The sequence below is a fragment of the Vanellus vanellus genome, assembly GCF_965231255.1.
Source record: "Vanellus vanellus genome assembly, chromosome: 8".
NCBI classification, from domain to species: domain Eukaryota; kingdom Metazoa; phylum Chordata; class Aves; order Charadriiformes; family Charadriidae; genus Vanellus; species Vanellus vanellus.
In genome coordinates, this window is record NC_138913.1 from 6394815 (window position 1) to 6415706 (window position 20892).

General features: G+C 47.4%; 1 protein-coding gene across 1 annotated transcript; it reads right to left on the reverse strand.

Annotated features, from left to right (window-relative positions):
- Nucleotides 1-16695: 16695 nt before the first annotated feature.
- Nucleotides 16696-18927, reverse strand: RPL22L1 (ribosomal protein L22 like 1). Its single transcript, XM_082487330.1, has 4 exons — nucleotides 18879-18927; nucleotides 18437-18529; nucleotides 17724-17845; nucleotides 16696-16947 (listed from the first exon to the last, which is right to left on the reverse strand). Exons 1-4 carry the CDS (start codon nucleotides 18885-18887, stop codon nucleotides 16803-16805), a joined length of 369 nt encoding a protein of 122 aa, XP_082343456.1. The 5' UTR covers nucleotides 18888-18927; the 3' UTR covers nucleotides 16696-16802.
- Nucleotides 18928-20892: the final 1965 nt, after the last annotated feature.

Genomic DNA, 20892 nt, shown 5'->3' on the forward strand with positions numbered 1-20892 from the left:
AACAGCCTTGCAGGAAAGCTGAGTGCAGAGAAGGGCGTTAGTTCTGGGGCTTCAGAGAGCTCAGAGACACCCCGGAGCATCACAGGGTGGGTGGGGATGGTCCTGATGGACACCTGAGGGATGCTGGCAGGGAAGAGCCTGGTGGGACTTTAATAGCTGTCAGTATGCTGGTGTAAAATATAAGTCCTTCTGGGAGGTGAGCCCCAGGCAAAAGCAGATAATAAGAAGAAAAGGAAAAAAATAAAGTCTCTCTGGAGGGCAGTGAGTGTTTAGGAGGGAGGGGGAGGCAGCGGGGCTGGGTTGGGTGGCTGAGCATCACGGTGCTCAGCTCATCTCTGCCTGCTGCAAAGCCTGTGGCCCTGCTCCGGGGCGGGTGGGACGGCTTCTTGGCAGGGACTGAATTTCTTGAGTTGCTTTCCCACTTAAAAGGACATTTTTTTCACTTCACTTTTTCACAGGAAAATGTCAGTTCCAAAAAAAAAAAAAAAGAAAAAGAAAAAGAAAAAGAAATTGTTGTTTTTATTGTTATCTGCTGTCAGTTTTCCTTTAGGCTCTTCTCTTCCTCACTGTAAGCTCTCCAGATGGGGGTTTATTCACCATTTTCAAAAGACTGGCGTGAAAATACCATGCTAGCAGAAATAAATATTCATAATAATGTGAATTACCATTTATTTTGGTATTTTTACTTTGGAAAGAGCTGAAAAAATTTAAAAACCAGAATGCAAATTCTGAATTCATTTAAAACTTCTTTTTAATTGGTTGGTTTCAAACTTTTTTGGGGGAAACATTGTTTCTACCAAAAACCTGTAAGTGAGGATTTTTCACCAGGCATGTCATGTCACGCAAATTTTATCAGCTCTCCAGACAGAAAAGTTTTGCCAAACAAAAAGGTCAGGTAAGTGACAGCAAAGGTGGGAGGGACTCTTGCTCAAGGAGATCTTGTCTTTACAGCTTTGAAGACCTTTCTGGCTTTGAAGAAAACCTCACATGTTTCTTCTTCCTAATTCTCAGCCCACGGCTTCTTGCTTGTCGGGAGGAGTTGGACATTTGGAGCTGTTTGGCCTCTAAACCTTAAGGAAAATCAATTCCCCTGCAGCCAGGAGAAAGGAGATTACTGCTCTTCTTTTAGGTACTTATGAAATCATCGTGTTACTCCTCTGCGTTTTTGCTCAAAGCCCTTGAAAATAAGTTGTTCCTTGAGCAGCCGAGCTGACAGCTTGTGGTTTGCCTGGTCCCCTGTCCTGCCCTGCCACCTCTTCCTGCCCAGGTCCCCATGGGTGTCCATAGGTCACTATGGGTCTCCATAGGTGTCTATGGGTCCCCGGTGCTCCTACCATGTCCCCTGGTGCCATCAGGCCAGGCTGGGCAGGAGGTGCTCTCGCCTCTCCCCGTTTTCCTTCTTGGTCTAGTCACCACTTTCTTGAAATCTAAACAAATGCAACACTCTGGGAGCACTACTGCCACGCCAAATTTGGAACAGCACTGGCAAATAGGTTCAAAACCCATTAGGAGAAGTGTGGTGGGAGGTGGACAGGCCGGAAAAGGGGAGTATCCCGCCCTGCTTGGTGCATGCCGGAGGACCTCTGCATCCATCTGTCTGGATGACCACTGTGTCCCTTCATCTGCAAAGCACAGCCCAGCCGTTCCCAAGCACAGTCCTCCCACCTCCGAGAGCCCGTGTGCCCCAGCGCGTCCCCATCCCCACTCCACACAAGGGCTTGGGGTCGCCTTTGTAGTGGGTTTGTTCAATGATTAGCAGAGAAGCGCGGGGGATATTCTGTTTGTGTTGGCGTCTGCTGTTTTGTGGGAAAAAGAAAGAAAAAAAGGTTTAATTGTGCAGGTGGTGGACAGAGGTGATAAGTGCTGACTTCAAAGGCTGCTCCGGCTCTAGTGGTGTTGAGTTACTCCTGCATGGTCCACTTCATTGTACAGCTGTTTAATTACAACTGTATGATGATGTTGGAAGCTTGCCCAGTGGGTCTGCTGGGCTCTCTGGATAACAACCCCAGCAGCTCTTTGACACAGTGACCATGAGGGGCCTGAGTCAAAACCATGGACCTGGTTCTCCTGGGAGTTTTGGGTTGTTTGGAACCAAAACATAGCTGGGACCTGACCACGGAGCCAGAGCATGCTCCAGCTTTGGGCAGAGCAGATAGATGTATAGCCACCTACATTTAATGGCTTACACTGGTCTCCAAGTAGACTTTGGGGTAGCAAGCCTGTTCATCATTTGCTTGAGAAGCAGACTTAAGCATGACGAGTGATTTCTTGGCAGGAATATCAAGTACTGCCGAGGCCATGGAGACCAAACTGTTCTACTAGTAAGGCATCTTTAAAATCCCAGATCCTCTTCATCCATACCACCCTTACTGCCCATGCCCATTGTTGGTGGACCTTGGTGGTCCCTGTACCTCCAAAACCTTGCTCAGATGTTGCAGTGATGGAGCACAGCCCACCTGGGGACACACACATCTCCCCACCAGAGGCAGCGGCCCCACATCTCTGACAATGTCCATGCTGCACGTGCCTGTCCTCATACAGTCTTGGGTCTTACTGCCCCTTGGGTGGACCTGCAGGAACCTGAGCAGGTCCCAAGGCCTGATGCTGCTTATTGCATCTAAAGCCGCTGAGCAACCCGCAGGAGGGCGCTGGGATGTCACTAAACCACAGCCACAGCTTGCTTTCCCCAATGCCTTTCCTTCTGCCTCCCCACTCCTGCCTCTGAGCAGCAAAGCGTGCGGCACCCTCTCCTTCGTGACTCAACACCGCTGCAGATTTGCTCTCCACATCTCCGCTTAGAGTCTGTGAATGGAAATAAAAAAGCCTCTGAAAGAAACTGTAAGTAATTTCTAATGATCCTTTCCAGGATATTTTAAAAAATGATAAACCCCTCTGCTCTGTCTCTAGTTAACCAAGGTCCTTTGGAGCCAGGAGACTACTGAATATTTTAAGAGCAATGTTATTTTGCAGCAGCTCATAGCTAATGAATTCCCAATTCATATTTCACAGTAGGTGAAGAAGAAAAGAAAAATCCATTTTCAGCACAGCTGTAATGTGTTTTCCAGTCACTTGTGGAACAGATTGTGCTCAGACCTGTGGCTTCAACCACTGACACAGCTGAGAGGGGGATGGAGGTGGTGGAGGCTGTGCTATAGATGCTCTCCTTCCTCCGGCACAGTGTGGTCTGTCCAGACTGCTGCAAGTTTTGTCTTTCTTGTGTTTTTTTTTACAGCTCGTTTCACTCCAAAGCATTTGAGTGCTCACTGCAGTTCAGGTGCTCCATAGGTGTTGGGTGGTGGTTGCTGTGCTGGAGGTGTCTCTGGTGGGCTCCTGACTCGTGGTCAGCCAAGAAGGGTGGTGCTGCCCTAGGACCTTCGCTTCCCTGGGGATAGCGTGGTGCAAAGCTGCCCTTACCGGTGGTGCACGTGGATGCCATGAATCGGGCTGGCTGAGCCCCGGAGGCGGGCTGTCCAGGACACTGAGGGCACAAGGAGATGAGCTGCAGCTGGCGCTGGCCCAGAAGTTGGGCTTGGTAGGTCAGCTCCTGGCTGCACAGCCTGTCCGAGAGCCATCTGTCCAAACAGATCCCATACAGATTGAGCTATTTTGGAACCAGTCTTTTATTGAGAAAGGGTTTTGATCAGAATGGCTATTAAGGAATAATTCCACCTGCGGGCAAGCCCTCGTGCCCAGGCAGAGGCGTTTTCCCAAACTCGATGGGCTCAGACACATGTGCCTGAGCTGGTCATGGAGAGCTGGCTGGCTCCAGACCAACGTGAGTATTACCACTGCTGGGACTGGGGCCAGGCTGCACACGGGGAACCGCAGGAGAGTTCCCTTATGACACCAGGCACTGTTTGCAGCTGGCGAAGAAGGTGTTCATCTCTGCCCCGTGGTTTTGCATTGTGCTTCCTGGCTGGAAGAAGAGCTAAGAACATGTGGGTACTTCTCTCACAGCATAAAAAAACACCGCTAGAGTTTGGCTACTTCAGGACCAGGGTCCATCATCCACTCCATGCCATGCTCTAATTGTATTAAAATTGTACATCTGAGAGGCTGCCAGAGGTTCCATTTTCATATTACTTTGCTGGGCGCTCTCCCCATTTCTCCCAGTTCTGCTTTTGCTAAGTGCCTGCAAAACAAATTACAGCAAATATTCCCTCATCAGGGCAAGGCTTCTTAATTCACGGTGCATTTTTGTTTGTACATGTTAATGTGTCCACCTAAATTGTGCTGGTGGAGACCTTGAAGGGAGTCACAGAGGTACAAGGATCCATAGGAATACTCATCCGCTGGACGATCTGGGTCTCTCATTTGTCCTGGTCCCTCGGATTCAGGATCAAAGGATAACCATCTCTTTCAGTGGTGAGCACATTGGGTAGAGATACAGATTTAATACAGTCTGGGTCTAGCAATGAAACCTGTGTGTGACCATCTGTGGAGTGCTGCTATGTCCAGGGGTATAAGTGGGTATCTCATAGACCTCTCCGTGCCATGCTTTACCTTCCCGTGACGGGACCCAACCAGGCTTGGGAAGTTCATTCAGGGAAAGGGTTAACCAACGTAGGTTCAATATGATATTTTAAATATCCTTACTGTAAACAAAAGCTGGTGTTTAACTATTTCCTGGGTCACAGTTCTTCCCATGCCTCCTCTTCATGCCCAGGAGCAGTCTTGGGAAGACTCCTATGTCTGCTGGCTGCTTAAAACTTTAGTAAAAATATTAATTTCCAGTCAGCGAGATAAACTGTCCAGGGAAATAGACACGGGAGGAAACCTCCCCAACTTATGTCAACATTTCACCAAAACTAAGGAGTTTCGAAGGAATGTTTTGGTTTTGGTTAATCAACCAAGAAATAGTCTGTCAACAATTCCCTCCAGCTCTTGGTCCTGGAGATCCATCGTTTGCTCCTGGGCTGTGCTAATGCATTTTCCCATAAATGCGATACTTTTGGGCAGCTATTCAGCAGGTGGGTTGGAGCATCTCATAGGCTTATTCTCAGCAAGCGTTTTGCTGGGATCTAGACTGTGAGTTTCCAGCCTCACTTGGGATCTAGCTTTACCATATCTCATCTCTTCCATGTGGTTCTGGTTTGTAAAGGCTGGGCATAAAGTAATTGTGGTTCTGCCTGTGTCAGTCTGGGCTGTCACAGTTAATAGACCGACATCCCGTGCTGTGGATGCTAATTCGCATCCTCGCTCTGCTTCTCACTTGCCTACTGTTTTCATTTGGTGGTTATTTTTGCATCTGCAACAAATCAAAGTATGAAGTCATTCATAGTAGGGTCTTGAAGCATTTTACCTTCAATATTTGGCCTTCAAGGTGTTGTAAATAATACCTAGATGGTGAAATCAATGCGCTTCTTTAGAAATAGGAGCAAAGGAGGAATCTGAAAGTACAAGTGGATGTGCATGCGCATATCAACATGTTAATTCTTGAAGTTAGTTGAGAAAAATACCCAGGGAAATGTAAAACCGATTATGGATAATACACACAACTGAAAAAGTATATTGTGCACATCTGGTGTATTGTGCACCAGCTGGGCAGGTATCTCTTTTCCATAATCCTGTATTCATAGAATCATAGAATCATAGAATGGTTTAGGTTGGAAAGGACCTTGAAGATCATCGAGTTCCAACCCCCCTGCCATAGGCAGAGACACCTCCCCCCAGCCCAGGTTACCCAAGGCCACGTCCAGCCTGGCCTTGAACACCTCCAGGGATGGGGCCTCAACAACCTCTCTGGGCAACCTGTGCCAGTGCCTCACCACCCGCACAGTGAAAAACTTCTTCCTAACGTTTAATCTGAACCTGCCCTCTTCCAGTTTAAAGCCATTCCCCCTCGTCCTATCGCTACATGCCCCAGTAAAAAGCCCTTCCCCAGCTCTCCTGTAGGCCCCCTTTAGGGACTGGAAGGCCGCAATAAGATCTCCCCGGAGCCTTCTCTTCTCCAGGCTGAACAGCCCCAACTCTTCCAGCCTCTCCTCATAGGAGAGGTGCTCCAGCCCTTGGATCATCCTGGTGGCTCTCCTCTCTGGACACGCTCCAGCAGGTTCGTTCACCTTAGAACTTTTAATTGCTAAACTCAAATTTTAAATTAATTGCAAGGCAGCGTTACAGAACCTAAAATAACCTTGCTGCATGCATGCCAGTGGGACGCCCGCCTTGCGAGCTGTACGCACCCCCGGCCACGGCCCTGCACCAACGTGGGCACTGTAAGAGGTGCAATAACATCTAAAACTCATAGAGCTGATTGCTAAAGGACCAAGAAGAGCCTTCAGGTCCTGGGCAGGAGACGGCTGCAGCTATTCAGAGCAAAATGTGATCTTCCTCCTTGATCTCCCCCCTGTGCAGCAGAGATGGAGTTTGCTGCTGCGTTTTACATTTTGGAAGCGAGCTCTCCCGTTATCGCAGCCTGACATGAGCAATGGATCAGATACACCGTGGGGAAGGTTTATGAAAAATGAGTGCAGCGTTGCTTAACCTCTGCTCCCAAGTTCAGATAAACACTCGTGCAGTGAATTTCAAATTAAAAGATAAACCACAGAGCTGCCCCAAATATCGGGGTAAATAATGAATTAACAGTCCTTATTGCCTCCTATGGATCGCCCATTGCAAGTCTCCAAGTGCATGGCTTTGATGTTGTTCACTCGAGCGTTTCAGCAGCTACTAACTCTTGCTCCACGGGTTGTTTGTCACCAGGTCACCATCAGCTTGCTCGGCTGGCGGTCCGGGCCAGGGTCACACTGTCCGTCGCAGTCAGCCAGCCCTGCCGCCCCTGCCCTGGGCTTGCAGCAAGGCATTTTCCCGCAACCCAGCACGTCTTCAGATGCTGTGCTTTAAACCTTGGCGGCTCAGGAGCTATCTGGTAAGGAAAGGAGCAATGGGCAAACTGGGGAGGGGGACCTTAACTGCACCTCACGTTCAGCCATCCCTCCATCAGGCTGATCCTAGCCTAAGATCAGCTCTTACGCTGCAAACGCTGCGCACATCTTCCCTCGTTCCCCAGGGCAGGGTAATGGTGCTGCTGTACCTGCCCAGGAGGACTCAGGTTTTGAGCTCCTATCTGTGAGATCCATTTGCAAAACTATCTTGATGGAGGTGGGGGTGAGGTTGGCACATGAATGGCATTTGTTTTAAAGGGAATTTGGCGTCCCAGCTACTTCTGGGGCTTAGCAAAGCTCAGCGTAACACACATAAACATTCTTATAACCATAACCCTTTTTACGTCGCTGCGTACAACAGAAGAGACCCGAAGGAATTAGGCAGGCGACGGCAGTAACTTCTCAGCGAGCCAGCAGAGCTGTCCCTAGAGGTTTGTGCACAGCAGCAAAACGCCCCTCTTCTGCACCCAGTCCCGGCAATGCCACCCCGGCACAGAGTGCCCGAGCTGTGGGCAGGGGGGCAGCCGGTGCTGCGCCCCCCTCCCAGGACACCCCTGCTAATGACATCGCTTTGTAAGGAGCTTCAGAGAAGCCTCCCCCCGCCCCCCCGCCCCCCCCCGCCAAAGGTGCTGGAGCAAAAGCTGGATTGGTTTGTTTTTGTTTTTTTTTTTTTTTGGTTGGTTTCTGATTTCATGGGCTTTATTGACTTTTTTCAGCCCCGGGCTGATGTTAGAAACAGGCTCCTGCTAAAGGTGAGCAGAAAAGTTGCAGTGTTATGTCACAAACTCTGCAGTTTGCTCTCCCAACAGATAATTCGGCACCTGCAAAAACATCGGTCGCTTTGTGCCTCTTTATTGCGTGTGGTGGGGAAAGGAAAAAAGCCCTCCTGAGCTTTCCAGGGTGGGTTTGAAGGTCAGAAGTCAGTGAGAAAAAACAGATTTCCTCTGCCTGCTAACCTCCGAGTGCCTGTGGCTTGTCCCAGAGCCGAGGTGTGGTGCTCAGGATTGCCACCGAATAGATGGTTATACTTCTATGCCCGCAGCATGTAATTACACGGTGTAATTGATGGTATTTGGAGCCATGCAGTGGCCAACTGCTCATGGCAAGCTCGAATGCGGCGCAGTGCTGTCTGCACCTCGCTGCCGTCACCCCTGTCTTCTGAGAGGCACTTTCCCTAGGGATTATACATATATATACACTATATGTAGAATATTTACATATAATCTACATATCTACATATTTTATTTATGCATTATCTATAGATGTTATATATTATTCAATATATTCTATGTTATTGAAATTAATAGCTATTATATATAATAATTATAACAAATATATAATAATTATAATAAACATATAATAATTATAATAAATATCTATATATGCTTTTAATATAGCTGTGCCCCAGTCATGTTCACTCCCTGTGCCCAGCCCTGGGCTCTGCACATCCACTTGAGCTCAGACTGGTCCTGTGCAAAAACTCATTAAGGGTTTTTTTTCCTCCAAAGAGCCGAGTGGGCTGCAGCCGGGGGGTGGGGGGGGAAGTTGGGCAAACCGAGCCATTTTGTGCCTGAATTGGGGCACTTATTTTAATTCCCCTTTAGTGGATGGATGTGCTTTTGCCTACGGAGGAGGAGCAGAGGGATTCAGCCAGAGCCAGCAGTGCTCAGGCAGATAACGCTCCTCCCTGGTCATCCCTCCTTCCTTAGGAGAGCAGCGCTGATCTTGGCTTCAGAACACGCCCGCTTTATTTGGCTCCATCTTCTGCTCTGTTCACAGATATGCTGCTTTTGTATAACTGCAAGCCTGGCAATAACTGGTGCTTGGCGAAATAATTGAACAGATTTATGGTAGGAAAGGAATCTGGCGAGGGTATCACACACAGAGGTACCAACTCTGGCTTGGAAAGTCCCTAGCCACCACCTGCTGCGATCTGGTGGGTACGGCTGATGCTGCCTCCTATTCCTGACCTCTGCTGAAGGGAAGGCACTGGGGTCCAGGACCTTCGGTCAGACCCACTACAGCTTTTTTCCATGTATTTAACTTAAAACTTCAGCCCTTGGCATTGCACTATTTCCTGAGACTTTCCTTTTAAAAGCAATTTAATTCCTAACTCCCCTGCCAAGATGAGTTGGGAAATACTACTGCTTAAACTGCAGAAGGGTAAAAAAATAATTCATTATTCAACCTCATGATTTTTAAGCCAATACCGCAAATTGTGGTGCCCTTCTATGTTTCTTGTCCACTTTGCTGCCGCAGCGCTGCTAGCAGTGACCTCTTGGCATGGAGCTGTAACACTTCAGTGGGGTCTGCCAGGCCTGAAAGCAAACACTGGGGCAATTTAAATTTAATGGCAAAGCCGGCGTAACAAGGGAGCTCCTGTGTTTGGTTTTCATTAGTATTTTTCAGCTCCGATATAGTTTCTCACGGAAACAGCCGTGTGTCACGGCAGTGCAGGAGCCGTGGCGGCACACCCGTCACCTCCAGAGGGTTAATGCTCCCTGGGATGCTCTACAGCAGCATCCCCGGTCCTGCGTTCCTGGGGCTATCCAGAGAAAAGAAGATTTGATCTCTGCTTCCAGTGTATACCCACCTGCCCCAAAACCTGCACGGGGAGGAAAACATGAGTTCCTGGGACATGTGGTGGGCGCTCTGCAGCCAGGAGTGACGGCAGGACCCTCCTGCTTTGGGCTGTGCGCTGATCAGCCCGGCTAAGCTGCCCCTTGCTGACCAACCACAACTTCAGCCTGGAGAAGAGAAGGCTCCGGGGAGACCTTATTGCGGCCTTCCAGTACCTAAAGGGGCTACAGGAGAGCTGGGGAGGGACTTTTTACAAGGGCATCTAGTGGCAGGATGAGGGAGAATGGCTTCAGAATGGAAAAAGGTAGATTTAGATTAGATATTAGGAAGAAATTTTTCCCTCTGAGGGTGGTGAGCCCCTGGCGCAGGTTGCCCAGAGGAGCTGTGGCTGCCCCATCCCTGGAGGTGATCAAGGCCGGGTTGGACGGGGCTTGGAGCAACCTGGGCTGGGGGCAGGTGTCCCTGCCCAGGGCAGGGGGTGGAACTGGATGATCTTCAAGGTCCCTTCAAACTCTAACCATTTATGATTCTATGATTCTGCTAGCCCCATGCCATGCCCCATCACAGCCAGGTGCCATGGGGAGGGTCTTTACCTCCCACCCCCCGTGTGTCTCAGCATCCCAGGCTGGAGCAGGAGAAAGAGCCCTGAAACGGCTGCTGGAGAGAAACCTGCTGTGTCAGCAAAAACTACTCCTATCGCAAAGCCGTTATCTTCCAACAGAGTAAATATTTTCTAAACGAGCTGGAAGGAGGAGGATTGACAAATGCAGTTCTGCTGGAAAATGTTACCGAGTTGGGAACAAGGATGGCTGAACATCCCCTTACCCCTTATCTGTCCTGGCCGAGGAGCAGGGGGCAGCTGGGGGCTCCCTCGCCGGAGCCAGCGGCAGCGCTGCACCCAGAAGCATCTTCTCTTCTGCATCAAACCGAAGCATTTTAGTTGTTTGCTTTCAATTCTGCTGTTTGTGCACCTTGCTGTATTTACTATTCAGGGCTGCCTTCCTTCTCTCTGCCCCACGTGCCAGCGATTAAAGAAAATGCTGATGCCTTTGCTGGCTTTGGCACCCCGAGATTGGGCTCAGAGCATCTCGTTGGCATGCAGGGAACATCAGTGCCACTGTGGGGGCAATGGGCTGCTGGAAAAAATGCCTGATATCCCACATTCCCATTTAAAATGCCTACCAAAACCCTAAGCTGGTGGCAAGAACATTGTAATGAAACTGAGACTTAAATCGTGCTTAATATTTGCTGTTGTGGTGATGGGGTCTTTGAACTGTCTTGCCAAGTTAAAGCACGTAATAAAAAAAATCTGTTAATAGAATATTAAAGCATTTCTCTCTTAATTGCTCATTTAAATCCAGCATGGATGGACAGCAATGGAAAATCTTTCCCAGCTGGTGGCTTTTGGGTACTTTGTGAGTTTATTAGTCCCCACAGCAAAGGGATTCTGGTGCAAAAAGCTGCTAAGGGCAGTTTTCAGACCAGGAGAGGTCATGGAAACACCACCCCTCAAACCCCTCCCTGAGGGCTTCATAGGATCTCGCTTGAAGGGTGTTTGGGGCATGTTTTAGCCGTTTGGACCACTTATCCCCGGGCCACTCCTCCCACCTACGGTTTGTGCTCTGCAACAGCATTTCTCTCAAGCAGCAGCTTTAGCGTGAGTTAGGGCTCAAATAGCAGCCGCAGCGCCAAGGCAAGCCGAAATGTGGTTTTATGCCAGCATCCTGCCAAAAACTTACATGCCACGGGAATTTAGATATTCCTGTGTCCACGGGACAGCCGGGCAGCGATCCAGAGGCTGGCAGCGGGATGTGCCTGGTGGATTTGGGCTGGCTCGCAGCCCAGAAAGCCAACCACATCCTGGGCTGCATCAAAGGCAGCGTGGCCAGGAGGTGACTAAGCCCCTCTGCTCCGCTCTGGGGAGACCCCACCTGGAGAACTGCATCCAGCTCTGGGGCCCCCAACATAAGAAGGACATGAAACTGATGGAGCAAGTCCAGAGGAGGCCACGAAGATGCTCAGAGGGCTGGAGCACCTCTGCTGTGGAGGACAGGCTGAAGGCAGTTGGGGGTGTTCAGCCTGGAGAAGAGAAGGCTCCTGGGAGACCTTATTGTGGCCTTTTAGTACTTAAAGGGGGCTTATAAGAAAGATGGGGACAAACTTTTTAGCAGGCCCTGTTGTAATAGGATAAGGGGTAATGGCTTTAAACCAAAAGATGGAAGATTTAGACTAGATATAAGGAAGACATTTTTTACAATGAGGGTGGTGAGACACTGGCCCAGGTTGCCCAGAGAGGTGGTCGATGCCCCATCCCTGGAAACATTCCAGGTCAGGTTGGACGGGTCTCTGAGCAACCCGATCTGGTTGAAGATGTCCCTGCTCATTGCAGGACATTGCATAGTCTGGGGTCGGACTAGACGACCTTTAAAGGTCCCTTCCAACCCAACCCATTCTGTGATTCTGAGTTAAATGCTGAAATAGGACGGTGCTTACACGAAGCCCTGCAGAGCCCCATGCTGCCCCCAGGGCTGGTGCCCACACCGTGCCCCCCCCCCCCCGGGTTACCCTGCCGGGACACCTGGGGCAGCCCTAGCGCCCTCCCTGGAGGACCTGCCATGGCAGAGGCTGTTACATGCTGCTGGATGAAATGTTTCCCAGCCAGCCCTGCCCAGGGGGTGCACGTAGACTCATAGAATGGTTTGGGTTGGAAGGGACCTTAAAGATCATCCAATTCCAAACCCATCTGCCATGGGCAGGGACACCTCCCACTACCCCAGGTTGCTCAAAGCCCCGTCTGCTCCAGTTACCTGACATCTCCTTCTTCCACCTCTTCAGCTTTAAGGTCTTTCTACACGCATCCCGGGGAGCTTCCTTGGTGCCTCTGACTTTACTCCCTGTTTCTCCTTCTCCTGGCTTTGGCAAAGCTGTATTCAGTTATGGCTTCTGTGCTTATGAATCTCTTCTCGATTGCTCAGAGAGCGGTCCTTGTGACAGGTATCAGCAGGAATGAAGCCTTAATCCGCTAAAAGGAGTTGCAGCCCCTTGCTCATGGGATTGGGATCATGCCAGGACACTTCACCTGACATAGCTATTAAAGTTCATGGGATAAAGACTCTACTTTCAATATCAAACATATCCATATAAAGCAAACCATATTTTATTGCTCTAAGTGGGAAGTGTGGGCTGTGAGAATTAATGACGACAGTGGGAAGGTGGAAAAGACCTCCACAAGCAATGGATGCCCACCTCGCTGCCCGCCTTCCTGCTGCCATGGGATGCACGGCACCATGCCGGGGCATCGGCAGGAAATCCGCTCGTTTCCGTGTGGTCCCAGCACTTTTCAAACCGGTGTTGGTGTGCTGAGAGGGCTGACGGGCAGCGCAATGGGGCTGGTCGGGCAACCAGGATGGGGCGAGGTAGAAACCTGATGGGACATCACGACACGGGCAGGGCAAAAAGGCATTCCATCCCGTCTGATCTGCCCGATGAAAATTGTTCATTTAGTTTTTGTCTTTAAAAAGAAACAAAAATCGTTCCTTATTTTCGCCTGTATTTGGTGTAATCAGATCACTCCCACCACTGAAACTCATTTCCTGCTGTTGGGTACATTGAAGCTATTATTGAGTATTTATTTTTCCATGGGCCTCTCTGTTTCTAATTACTTTGTGCTGATGTTACGTGAATATGTTGAGTCTGTGCCTCCTTTAATACCTGCCACATGCTGGGTCTATTGTATACGTTAGTACCCCCCCACATTTTTCAGATATTTCCTGCTATTATTTACCGCTATTTCTGATCTTACTGCTTTTGGGTATATGATAAAGCTGTTTTCTGGTGGGTCTATAGGCCAGAAGGGCAATGGACCAGAAAGCATACAGATACACAACACCATTTAGAAGTAACTTTTACTAGTGGTGGTCAGGATTGGTGAAATCCTGTGGCTTTTGTTGTTCGTTTTTTTCTTTTTTTAATGGAAGTCAGTGAGAGTTTTGCTGCGGTCGAGGCAATAGAGACTGATGGTGCAGAAATAGAAGATCTCTGTATGCGCACACATAAATAGCCTATGTGGTGCTGCTGCTGCTCTGGCAACAGCCGCGTAGCTCTCGCGCTTATAAATCTATTTCTTTTTTTTTTTAATTTGCCAGACATTGAAATTTTCCATGTGTGGGAGGTCTCTCATAAACTGATTTTCTTTGGAAGAGAGCAGCAAAAACATTTTTTTGAGAAATGGAGGGGAGAAACATTTGTTGAAAAATGAAAGGGGGGAGAATAGATATATAATTCTGGCTATATTAAAGCCTTGTAAGAGTTACGGTGCCATCGCCCTCCTGAGCTCCGAGCTCACAGGTGCTGGCCCCGAGCCCATCTGCTGCACTACCAGTGCAACTGGTGCTTTGCAAAGGTTATTCCTCTTTCCAAATTAAACTTCTGGCTTGATGAACCGGGGGTCTTGGCTAGGTGAAAAAGTGGTGCTCCCGAAGCATTCATTATGTGCGTATCCCATCTGGAAATCCTAAAGCCTCCTGAGCATCGCCTGAGAGCTGAGCGCATCACCGAGGAGCCACGAGGACTGGACTTGGCAGCAGCTCTGGTCACCGGTGAAGTTTTCATGCTGTGGGTGCATTATTTGTCCCAGCAGCTTCACCGCCGGGCTGACGCAGGAGCGCGCGTCTCTGCAGCTCCCAGGACAGCCCCTCCCTCCCTCCAGCACGGCTTTTCTGGGCTCTTGTCCAGCACCAAATATGGAAAATTCCGACAGTCAATCCTGTCCGTTTTCAAGCTGTTCAGGATCTTCTAACAGTCAAAACAAAGACGAACGAAACTGGTTATTTTACTGCCGGTTCTCGTTGGAAAAAAACAATTGGCACGCCAGGTGCCCCGATGAAGGTACCTGGCAGGAGCTGCCATCTCAAGGAGTTTAACCCCACCAAAGATCAGAGAAACGCTGCCCTGTGGCTTTTTAAAATGCTCACTTTGATTCTAATCTGGATAGTTTGTATTAATTACCTTATGTGAACAGTAACAGGCTCCATTTCTGCCTGCCACCCGCATTACACCTGGCCTCTTCCACTGTGAAATACATGAAATTATCAAAGAATCACCATTTTTCTGAAGACTTTGTCCAAGGTTGGCTTCTCAGCTTGGTACTCCAGCTATTTTTTGCCACGAAACTTTAATAATCAACAATGGTACTGTAAACACTCCATCGAAATTTAACCCCCCCTCTTTGCGGTTTCTATGTGTAACACACATATACGCACCTTCCCTGATCCCACCCACCTGATACAGCTCCGACTGCACAGAGCTGTAACAGCCCGCACGCTCCGCAGGGCAGAGCTGCACGGGAGGCGCTGGGTACGGCAGGGATAAAACAAAAACGCCTGGCTGCCATCTAAAGAGGAAGGAAAATTTTCCTAAATGTGCTAGGCGCTCTAGATCTGCACTTACTATTCTAATCAGAAACTTGGAATTTTATTTTTTCAAAGTTTACCATGTTCCCCAGCATAGGGGAAAGGAAATCCCAGACTGCATCCTCACCGCGGGGAAGCTGAGCGACTAGTTCCAACTCACATGAGCACTTTGGCAGTTTTCCTCCAAACCCTGCCATGTAATAAGTTGCTTTGCTTGAAATCCCAGGCCTTGTTTTCATGTCTTTTGCTAATGACAATCTGTATCTGCTAGGCTGTACAGCCACACATGTAGCTGCCAGGCTGCTTTAAAAGGAAGGATAACGAGGCAGCACGATCCTATTAGCTCCGATTGTGTTTGTGTTTGTTCCATTTAATCAGAACAGTTCTGTTGTGTCAGCCTGGTGTAAAGGATGTATTGTCACATAAAAGCACAACTCTGAAAAAACAGGTGGGGAACGGTATTTTGAAATACAACTGTTAGTCGTGCCCTTTGCTTCACTCAGTGCAGCAAAGAAAACGGACCAGAGGCTTTCTGGTATTTGCAGCTTTACTTTGAAAAAGTGTTGCTTGTTCAACACAGTACTAACTACCAATACCGTAGCTACTTTCAGAAAGCACGCGCAACCTTTTGGATTTCCAGAAGAGAAAGAACCCAGCTACCTCTAATTATTGCTTCAAAACCGCCTGGTTTTATTCCAATAGGAAGTTTCAAGGCAGCACTCTGGCACTACCCAGTGCCCTCGGTGAGGGGGAGGACATCAGATGTTTTATTTCCACTGAAGCATATAAAGCTCCACATACACAAGCTAGGAAATAAACCTTAGCCTGGCAGCCAGGTATGCACCCTGCTCCCTTCCCTTTCCTAGCTCCGAAACAGCAAAACGAAACACATCAACAAGGCAGAGATGACACAAGTAGCTCTTCTCCCACTGCTGCTTCCTCCTGTCTCCCTGGGCCGCGCACATCAGGAACAGCTGCTCGGGCCAACTGGAAAGTGACAAAGGGGACCTCAAGGCTGCTGGCAACATTCATCTCCCCTTCTGTGCTTTACATTGAAATCTAGGTAGCACAAGCGGGTGTCATGCAGCTGTTGATGCACTGCTTTGTGTTTGGCAACTCTCTTAATAGTCTCTCTCAGGGGTTTAGCAGCAAAAACAACGCTGAAATAATAATAAAAAAAAACATCAGAAAATTAAACAATTTAGTTGGCACACTTGAGCCTAAACTAGCATATTTGTTCAAGCACAAAGTTCAATATCAGAGCCTACGTGCATGTTTTTTTTATGGTATTAAACAAATACAGCATTACTAATTCCAGAGCTCACCGCTGGAACCTGAGAGTAAATATTCTAATTATTCACACGCAGAGTATACTACCAGTTTGACAGAATACGGTACTGAAATGCATATGCATACTGCAACTACACGCTCACAAATACCGCTTTTTCATAGTGAAAACTAATCAAATTTCTTTTGATATTATATGAAAAAAACCCTAGTTAAGAGGATCTGGAGTGATTTGTGTTTCAATGAAGTACCCAGCACTTGCACTAAAGAAACACTTGTATTAAAGAAATAATCCCAGAAATCAAATACAAGAACCATAAAATCCACCATTATAAAAGTACAAACATCCATATGGATTTAATAGGATTTGGTCATTGTCAACATTAAGCTCCCTTCTTTTCTATTTGGACTCTCACCGACGCCACGTGGAACAGCTCTGATTTCTAGCAATGGAAGGAAAACTGCAAATCAAATTATTCCCTGTGATGGTTTTTAATTAGAATTTAAGAAAAAGGCTGGAAAACTAACCATGCTCTGTTAAACAGGGTACAAAATCTTTATTCACCAATAAGTTAAGTGTTCCTATAAATAGATGTTCTAGTCTTTTGTACACTGTATTGAGTATAAAGCCAAGTTTCAGTTATTCTTCAGACTCTGATCCTTCTTCATCTTGACTGATTTGGAAGTAACGTAGTTCGTACGTCTCCTTGTCAGACGCAACGACACGAAGCCAGTCACGCAGATTGTTCTTCTTGAGGTACTTCTTTGTGAGGTATTTTAGGTACCTTAAAAAGAGTAAATATACATCTAACTTTCTCATTTAACAATTCTTACTGCTATCTGCACCCCATCCAAGACACGGCTCTAGCAGGGCAGCTACACACTAATTACATCCAGAAATAAAAAGTTATCATATGTAACAGATGGTAAGTGTATTTTCATTCCAAATATTTAAGAATTTATTACTTGATGCTTTTTGACTACACAGCACAATGCCAGTAACTCAAAAGCATTGAGAAGTGCTTCTAAACCTTGGTCTAACATAACAGATAGTGGTGCATCTGTATCAGCAAATGAAGGGGGGGATGCAGGGAAGGAACTGTACCTCTCATCAGCGTACTCACCTGCTGCATGCCCTAACATACAAAGCAGCTTATGGCTTCATTTGACTTAAGGGGTTCTTCTGCAACATGTATTGCGTACATATACATTTTAAGACAATCAATTAAGTAATAGAACATCCACCTGTGACATGAATTCAGTCTGACTTTCAAAAGCCTGTCTTTCCTTGATACACTTCTAACAACCCACATAAAGCATCTCTGTATTACTATGCTTATATTAGAGGGAGCAATAATTTGCCATCAAGTCCCGAATTTTAAAATGCAGTTTTAAAAATATTTAATATCACAAATCTGTTTATGTCTTTCACTAATATTTACAAGTGCTATGAAGACTGGAGCTAACACCTTCTCTGTATGTATCAGAAGTGCATCATGTTCGGCACAGCACTGTTCAAAATCCACTGACACAAATAGAACAAAAGGAAACCTATGCCAACCTTTTAGAAAATTGCTTCTCGGATGTCACTGTGATCTTGTTCTTCAGACGTTCAATGTGAACGGTGTTGCCCAAGTTCCCAGTTTTTCCATTGACCTTAACCTTCTCCTTTAGGAACTGTTCCTGTTTCAACATTAAAGAAATAGAACACTAGGGAATGGCACCCTAGGTATGAACTAGGGAAGGGACCCTAGCCATAGAGCAGTATTAAAAATCACCGTTTACTTACATCCCGATAGCAAATATTTACAATGCATGAAGATTTTACAGTGCGCAATTAAAAAAATCACCCCTGTGCTACAACAGGATTCAATTTAAAATAGTTCTCTTTGTGGACAGGTATGAACCATCTCGTCTATAGAACACATCTAAACCTAAGAAACTTTTGAAAAGTACTGATAATTTAAAGAGCAGCTATTGGTTTTACTAGTTTAAAACATAACTTTTCAGTAGTAATTCACAGAATGGTAGGCGTTGGAAGGGATCTTCGGAGATCACCTAGTCCAACCCGCCTGCCAAGCAGGTTCACCTAGAGCAGGTTGGACAGGAACGCATCCAGGCGGGGTTTGAGTATCTCCAGATACGGAGACCCCACAACCTCTCTGGGCAGCCTGTGCCAGTGCTCTGCCACCCTTTAAAATAACGAAGTCATCCTACTGTACTAAGGCTGTTATTATACCACGCACCAGAAGTATAAGCAAAACCACAACTTACAAAATTTCCAGAATCAAAGATGCCATCTTCCACAGGATGGGTCAAGTCAAGGCAAAACTTCCAGGTTGACTTTTTAGACTTCCTGTCCTTTTGCTAAAACAGTAAAAAAAAACACCCAACGTTAACGACCCACACCCGAAAACCTTTTATCAGAGCAATGGGGGGACCGGGCAGAGGATGGTCTCGGGTCGGCGGGCGCCAGCCCAGGCCGACACCGCCTGGAGAGCGGGGCTCACTGCAGCCACCTCGCCCCGGCCTGGGCCCCGGCCGGCCGCCACCCACTCGAGGCCCCCTCGCCACCGGCGGCGAGAAAGCCGCCAGCTCCCCACCAGCCGCTTCACGCAGCCCTCACCGCGCCCGGGAGAACCTCTCCCCCTCCCCCGTCCCACAGCCGCCCCCCCTTGGGGCAGAGCGGCCCCGCGGCCGCGGCCTGCGCCCTCACCGGCGCCATGCTGCCGCCCCGCCGCTCCCGCAGAAAAGAGCGTCCTGCCCTCGCGCCACGCTTTTATACCGACCGCAACGTCATCACGCAAGCGCGACACAGCGCGCTTGCGCGGCCAGGGGCATGCTGGGAGGCTGGGGGGGGGCGGGGGCCCACGGTACCTCAGAGGAACAAATAGGCGCCACACGTCTTTAGCATGAACGAGTCACCTTTTTATTGAACTTTATTTTCTGATTTTAATTTCTGTTGGGACAGGAACGCAAGCTCTTGCTCTCGTACAAGCGGCAGGCCGCGCCGCTCTGGCGGTGAGGTGTTTCTCCTCAGGGAAGCGGAGGGCGCTGGCTGGCCGCGGGGACCCAAGGCCCGCAGGACAGAGCATCCTCACTGCCACTAGGCAGAGCCGGAGCGTGCGGATCCATCAAGAACCTCACTGAAGATTTAAAGACTCTCCAGCGGTCCCTGTAACCAGCACCCAGCTCCCCACAGCACTGACATCTTTATTAGTTCTGGAGCAAAACATACATTTACATCTTTCCCCCGATTGTTTCCATAGTGTTGAGAACAATACAGCTTCCAAAACAGATACACATTTGAACCATGAGGATTACCGTTCCCGGTTCACAGACTTTACAGGGTTTGGTTTTTGCTATGATCAGTAAAACGAGTCATTGCCATCATTCCTCTTTCCCCCTGCATTTCGAAAGCCGCACCAAACAACAGTTGCGCTTACAAGATACAGCACAGGACAACAGAGGTTTACAGCAATACACAGCAAACATTTCGTTCTAAGTTCAAAAACCATGTTAATCTCAGATGCCAAATACTGCAGGGCCAGACTGCAGATGCTGGAGAGACTTCTGATGCTCTCAGCGTACTGTGCTGAACTGAACACTCCAGCGCACTCCCAGCACAACGCCTCCAGGATCTACACCTTCATTAACATTCTCAGCGTACAAGTGAGATACTCAAAATATCCTTAACAAGGTCTTTTGTTTTTTCCTGAAGTTTAGTTCTACTGTAACAAACTACATTCTAAATTACTCAACCAAAAAAGGTGGGATTTATTGAATTTTGAATTCTGTGAGACTGACCTGCAGTAACCATAAGAGTCTGAACTGTCAACAAATTTGACTTCTTTACAGATTATGTAAAATTACCTGTATTGTGAAACTACAGACTGTGCACCATTTCTGGGTACATCGTGGATTAGAAAAACCTGCAAGAGGCTTGAAAGCAGTTACGTTAAAACAATGAAATTCAGCTAACTTCTTAAAAAAAACAGCCCTGAGAACATGGCTCAACTAGCAAGAGCCTAGTTGAAAAAACCACCATTATAAGCAAAAATTAGAAGGATCTATTGAAATCTTAAAGTATTATTTGCCAACATTTGAGGCAGGAAACACTGCAGTCTTTCCAATTCTGTAAAGTAGTAAGAGAAACTCAATGAATTGGAGCCATAAAAAAAATGCATTATTTGGAGTGGAAATACTTTTCTTCACCTCCTAGTTTTCACAGCCTTTACTCTAAGCAATTGCCATCAGGTATTAGAAGTTTATAGTTTTCGGTTTTGACACAATTTAAGTGTTAAGACAGAACTACAGAACAAGTATATTGGTAAGATTTGTTTTAAAGTAAAGCTATGACAGGAGAATTTCCCTAAATATTTGGTTAGGGTTCTTAAAAATACGCATCTATATGGACTACTGATCACAAACAAAGTTTGTTGCAAACAATTCTGACAGTAAACTGAAACATCTTACTTTGGAAAAAAAATGCCTCAAATACATGTTCTAATTTAGAAGCAACTTTTAACCTTACTGGAACTTGGAGATTATGCTTAAGACTCATGCTTATGTATGACCTATGGGAAACTTCATGCATGATGAGCCAATGCTCTGCACTTCCATAGTGTTCGAAGCGCTTCACAAAAGACAACTAAGTATATAAGAACAAACCTATAATGAAGTACTTAATCATTTAAATCTTGCAGAACTGAAGGTTGCAATAGAAGGAC

What these genes read in the sequence shown, in the direction of transcription:
- RPL22L1 (XM_082487330.1), bottom strand. An exon ending in TCTTTGATTCTGGAAATTTT is followed by an intron (nt 17,846 to 18,436) that starts GTAAGTTGTGGT and finishes ATGTTGAAACAG; the next exon opens with GAACAGTTCCTAAAGGAGAA. An exon ending in GAGAAGCAATTTTCTAAAAG is followed by an intron (nt 16,948 to 17,723) that starts GTTGGCATAGGT and finishes ACTCTTTTTAAG; the next exon opens with GTACCTAAAATACCTCACAA.